Here is a 6,000-nt window from a genome sequence, read left to right on the forward strand (position 1 = left end):
GAAAAGCTTAAGGACAATGACGCATTGTGGGGCCTTGTCTACAAATATATTTCTATCTGCCAAGCCTGTAGCCCAGAGTGTGATGAACCTAAGATGACGCAGGTCACCACAGCTGTTGAGGGTAGAATGCTGCAACTGCTTTCCTATGACAATGTCAGCTTGACAAAACACAAAAGACATTTGGATAGTTAGATGAATAGAAAAGGTTTGGAGGGATATAGGCCAGGAGCAGGCAGGTGGTACTAGTTTAGTTTGGGATTATGTTCAGCCTGGTCTGGTTGGACCAAAGGGTCTGTTTCAGTGCTGTTTGACTCTATGACAAACCTGTGGAGTGGGGAGCTGTGTGATTACAGCAGTTGCTATATTATTTACATCTGGTACAGAGGAATTATTGGTCAGTGTGGAATTCCTGATATCAATCAAATCAAACCTTTTAGATTAGATGACGTGAAGTGAGCCATAATCTTTTGCTAACTCATGTATTGATATTTTGTGAATTACAGAAAGCATACAGCGATATACAGGCCTCTGTGAACCTGCAGAACCTGAAGGTGGTTTCCCCACTTGCCTGGTGACATAAATGACGCTTCTCCATTTACAGCAGTTTTGCCAAAAAGTGCAGTGTTGTTGGACTGTCACGTGAGTAAGATGATAGATAGCCCCAACATTGGGTGTTCTCTGTGTAATGACAGCGATGGAAAGAGAAATGGCTAATTGGAAGGGGCAGTTCTGAGATCAACTTGGCAGCAACTTAACCGCATTGACAGAATCAGCATCTGTCTTCTGCCTGTCCCATAGCTCCCCCTAACCACCCCACCTTCACTCTCATTTTATTTCAGTTACAATGGACACCAACAATAGGCAGATTATATAGTCAACTGTTGGAAGCTTGGACATGAGACCAAATCTTCAATGTGAGGCTTTCTGTATCAGTCGTCTTCACCATGGTCAGACTGAGAGGCAGTGGAACCTCCTCTGGTCTCCTTATATTTTTATGCCCCTGGTCACCATCAATTGAGTTCATCCCAGTAGTGTTTGATCGCCCATGAATTACTCAATTTAAGAAGAATGGGGTGGGGGGATCTCATAGAACCATACAAAATCCTGGTGGGACTAGACAGGTTAGATACAGGAAGAATGTTCCTGATGTTGGGGAAGTCCAGAATTAGGGGTCACAGTCTAAGAATAAGGGATAAGCCATTCAGAACTGAGATGAGGAAGAATTTTTTCACTGTGTTGTGAACCTGTGGAATTCTCTACCACCGAAAGCTGTTGGGGCTAGTTTGTTAGAAATATTCAAGAGTGAGCTGGACATGGCCCTTGTAGCCAAAGGGATCAAGGGATATGGAGAGAAAATAGGAATGGGATACTGAGATTGCACAATCAGCCATGATTGTACTGAATGGTGGTGCAGGCTCGAAGGGCCAAATGGCCTACTCCTGCACCTATTTTCTACGTTTAAGGCCGAAATCCAACTGATAGGCTGATGGGTAAGGGCACTTAGCAATGTGAGCAAAACATGTGCCCTCTACCCTGTGTGAGTTAGTTGATATGATGTTAGCAGCAGGTTGGTGATTACACTCGGTATCAGCACCATTGGGGTTGGGAAGGAAACAATCAATCAGGATTCCCAATCTCTCGCCTGAAATGGAGATGCTTCCAATACAATACTTCCTTTGAACACCCTGCTAACATTCACTGTCTTCATTCACACACCAGAGTAATACCCGACTGAAGGAATTATGGGAGGCTATCTGAAACCATCCGCCAGTTCAGAGTTAATGGCTTCAGAAGAGGAAAACTGAAATCCCTAAGAATTTTGAGAGTCTCTCAGTAACCAACATCCAGAAAGTTGGACTTTGGGCCCATTGTTACTGACACCCCAGAAACAGGAGAAGTTATTTTCCATCACCAAGGACTCTGAAAATTCCACCCGTGTTCATACTTTTAAAAGTAAATGTGCTTCCCTCCTACCCAACCCCTGCCCCCTTTATTGCTGATGCTGGAGAGATTATTTAACTTTTCTTTGTTAAATTTTCATCATGGGCATTCACCATTTCTGAAGCCGTGGTTCCAACCCTTCCCCAACCTTGTCTGAAATGGAAAGGGTCCTATTCTGAGAGTTTGCTTGAAGATTTGCTCTTTTACTGTTTTGTACAAGTGTTTTGGCCCAAGTCTTTGGTTATCATGTTTCCTGCTTATTTAGACAATCCTTGCTGGATTTTACAACCTGTGCTTTCTACCTAAAACCCTGTAAAAGTGCCAGCTGGTCTGTGTGATATATGCTTTGTGATTTAGAGGGAACGATTATTCGGTCTGAAGCCACTATTTATTCAAATAATGTCATTTTTATAAAATGTAAAACTGTCATCCCATCTGGCTGGGTCATTGTGCTGAATAAATCTGAATCCAGCCCTTTTAGCTTGTGCTGCCTTTGATGCTGGGTCAGGTGGTCCATCGACAGGATATATTTCAGTAGAGCTCAGTTATGGGTCTTAAAGCTCATTACTGTTTTTATTGTGTGAGCATGATTTCTGGGGTCCAGATTAAGAAACCTTCACAGAAATAATACACCAGTTGGTTTGAATTCAGAGTTAGCTATGATCTAGACAATGCCTCATGGTGTTCATCTGGCAAGAAGATTTCCAACACTTGTGGTAAGTATTGTCTCCCTTACATTGCACCGTTCAGTTTCATTACATCTGCATCCTCACGTTAAAGGGATATCCTCCCAGATGGCAGCAGAATAATTCACAACTTGCAGTCATGACCCTTCTGTGCAAGAATGTTGCATAGATTTCAGGTGAATCTAAAGGAAGCTTCCCAAACAGAGGGACCTTCAGCCTGGCATATTCATTGGTTAACTTTAAAGAAAAACCTTTTTGCTATTTGTTTGCTTCTGAATTTGCTGATTATTCCAGGGCTACAGTTTTGTGAGTACGAGCTGTTATTCTAATACTTTGGCCACTGTTTATGTGAATCCACACATTGATCTTCAGCAGCATTTCTGCCTGATACTTGCACACTTGAACTTGCAAACACGACCTGCCAGGCAGCGAGCAGGTTCAAGCAGCCTGCCTGGTTTTCCAATCTTGTGGTGCAGGATTGCTGAGCCATTGCCTCGCATTCTCTATCCAGCAGTAATCCGCTGGAACCAGAAGCTGGGTCGTCTGCACATCAAATGGTGCATTCACTTTAGAGACCCCTCTGGAGAGAGGTTTCATGCATCCAAACGTCTTTATTGTGTTTTATTAATGTATCAAAGAACAAACAGGTATGACCTCGCCAGGTTTGTTCAGTCTGAGGAACATAAACCTAGCTTAAATGTGATGGACTTGAACCCTACACTGTTCAAATCATGAGGTAGCCTCTGAACTAATTGCTTTATTAAATTGCTCTTAGGACCATTTGGAGCTTTTTTTTCACCCTTTTCTCTCTTTCTCTTTTTCTCTCTCTCTCTCTCTCTCCACTGGGGACACACATAGGCAGACATTTTGTCTGATTGAGAAGGGAAACAGGCCTTAATTAAATCTAAAAAATCACACAACACCAGGTTATAGTCCAACAGGTTTATTTGGAAGCACTAGCTTTCAAGGTCCTGCCTCTTCATCAAGACAGCCATCTGCTGAAGAGGCAGCGCCTCACAAGCTTGTTCTTCCAAATAAATCTGTTGGACTATAACCTGGTGTTGTGTGATTTTTAACTTTGCCCACCCCAGTCCAACACCGGCACATCCAAATCTTAATTAAATCTGACCTCATTCCCTTTTCCAATTGTCTCTGTAGTGACATGAAGATTTTGATACTTTGAGTCGTTGCATCAAATAACTTAGGCCCATCTGCTACATAGAAGGTAAATTACCCACCTGAAAAATAAATATAATCCAACTCCGTGAATGTGAAAACAAAAATGTATGAAAGTAATGAAATGTCTTTGAGTTTCACAGAGCAGAAATGAGTGGCACTTAAATCTGAGATATCCAGCGCGTGATTCTCTGGCACCTAACCAAGTGTCAGATAGTGTGTTTGTATTGTGAATATTATTTATTAATAATATTTTATTTATAAAACTGCTGCAGCTGGAGATTAGGTTCATGCTTCCTAATATGCAGAATTAATCTTATTTTTCATTTTGTATTGTACACATCAGTAATTAAAGCTGGCAATAAAAATGTTAGTTAATCAGAATTTGGATGCTTTTGTCTGTTTCTGGAATTGACATTGAATTTCAACCACACCTTCATCCCCTTTTGATGTAGTAAATTGTGCCACTGTGCTTCTTGAGAAACGGAATGAGTTTGGATAATGCACAGAGGGCCCAGAGTGTAGATGATCTCCAGCAGTGCTGTCCTAACACCCTATATGCACTATTAGAGAGACAAAGTGAAGTCCTGGAGCAAATGAGCTTGAATAAGACTAGGAATGTTTGTAAATGAGTATCATAACATTAAAATTAACAAAAGGGTGAGTGGAAGAATTATAGAAACACTGGGGGAAATGGCAAAGAGGCAGAAAATCCCTCCTGATATTCAACCATCTGCTAAATTATCACAGCGGAAAAAATGAAAATTTGCATTTTGGAAATGAACAAAACATCTGTCTGGTAATGGGGTTCAAAGGAATTGGTTAGCAGAATTTGATCGTGTAGCTCTAAATCCCACATGAGACAAGCAGGAAGCTGGAAGAACACAGCAATCTGGGCAGCATCAGGAGGTGAAGTCAACATTTCAGCTATAACGCTTCTTTCTACACTGCCTTATATATCTGTTTCAGCTGCAAACCTGGGATCTGGTGATGTGTCATAAGCAGGGAGTTCACTGTGGACATTGTCTTTTTTGTTTTCAAAATCAGTACATTCGTCCTTTTGTTTTTTAATGGGGTGTGATTATTGTTCACAAAGCCACTATTTAGAGCCATAGAATCATAGGGATGTACAGCACGGAAATAGACCCTTCAGTCCAACTCGTCCAGGCCGACCAAATATCCCACCTGAATCTTGTCCCACCTGCCAGCACCCAGCCCAAATCCCTCCAAACCCTTCCTATTCATATACCCATCCAGTAGCCTTTTAAAATTTGCAATTGTACCAGCCTCCACCACTTCGTCTGGCAGCTCATTCCATATGTGTACCACCCTCTGCATGAAATAGTTGCCCCTTAAATCTCTTTTATAAATTTCCCTCCCACCCTAAACTTATACCCTCTATTCTGGACTCCCCCACCCCAGGGAAAAGACTTTTTCCTGGGGTCAGGGAGTCCAGAACTAGAGGGCATAGGTTTAGGGTGAGAGGGGAAAGATATAAAAGACACCTAATGGGCAACTTTTTCACGTAGGGGGTGATACGTGTATGGAATGAGCTGCCAGAGGGAAGTGGTGGAGGCTGGTACAATTGCAACATTTAAGAGGCATTTGGATGGGTATGTGGTTTGGAAGGGTTTAGCGGGATATGGGCCAGGTGCTGGCAAACGGGACTAGATTGGGTTGGGATATCTGGCCGGCATGGACAGGTCTGTTTCCATGCTGTACATCTGTATGACTCTATGACTCTAAGTCCTCCAACCCGGGCAACATCCTTGTAAATCTTTTCTGAACCCCTTCAAATTTCACAACATGCTTCTGATAGGAAGGAGACCAGAATTGTACACAAAATTCCAAAAGTGGCCAAACCAATTTCCTACACAGCTGTAACATGAACTCCCAACTCCTGTACTCAATGCTCTGACCAATAAAGGAAAGCAAACCAAACGCCTTCTTCACTATCCTATCTACCTGCAACTCTACTTTCAAGGAGTTATGAACCTGAACTCCAAGGTCTCTTTGTTCAGCAAAACTCCCTAGGATCTTATCATTAAGTGTATAAGTCCTGCTAAGATTTGCTTTCCCAAAATGCAGCTTTCTTACTCTCTCCTAATTGTACAGATGGTGACTGTACATGTCCCCATTATGCACTGCTCCCTGTACAGATGGTGACTGTACATGTCCCTATTACACACTGCTCCCT

The 6,000-nt window shown here is 42.3% G+C and overlaps 1 protein-coding gene across 4 annotated transcripts in view; it reads left to right on the top strand.

Annotated features, from left to right (window-relative positions):
* Positions 1-4,187, top strand: part of grid2ipb (glutamate receptor, ionotropic, delta 2 (Grid2) interacting protein, b) — a 103,588-nt gene extending 99,401 nt beyond the window's left edge. For 3 of the 4 annotated variants that reach the window (XM_043711733.2, XM_043711734.2, XM_087997755.1), the window contains one exon: positions 504-4,187. In XM_043711733.2, the coding sequence (XP_043567668.2) occupies positions 504-575 (72 nt within the window). In that variant the 3' untranslated portion in view covers positions 576-4,187. The remainder of the gene's footprint in view (positions 1-503) is intronic. The other variant, XR_006314797.2, reaches the window with a different exon arrangement.
* Positions 4,188-6,000: the final 1,813 nt, after the last annotated feature.

This window comes from Chiloscyllium plagiosum, unplaced genomic scaffold, assembly GCF_037043375.1.
Source record: "Chiloscyllium plagiosum isolate Xiang-an unplaced genomic scaffold, Cpla_swu_hap1 HiC_scaffold_20, whole genome shotgun sequence".
In the NCBI taxonomy this organism is placed as follows: Eukaryota; Metazoa; Chordata; class Chondrichthyes; order Orectolobiformes; family Hemiscylliidae; genus Chiloscyllium; species Chiloscyllium plagiosum.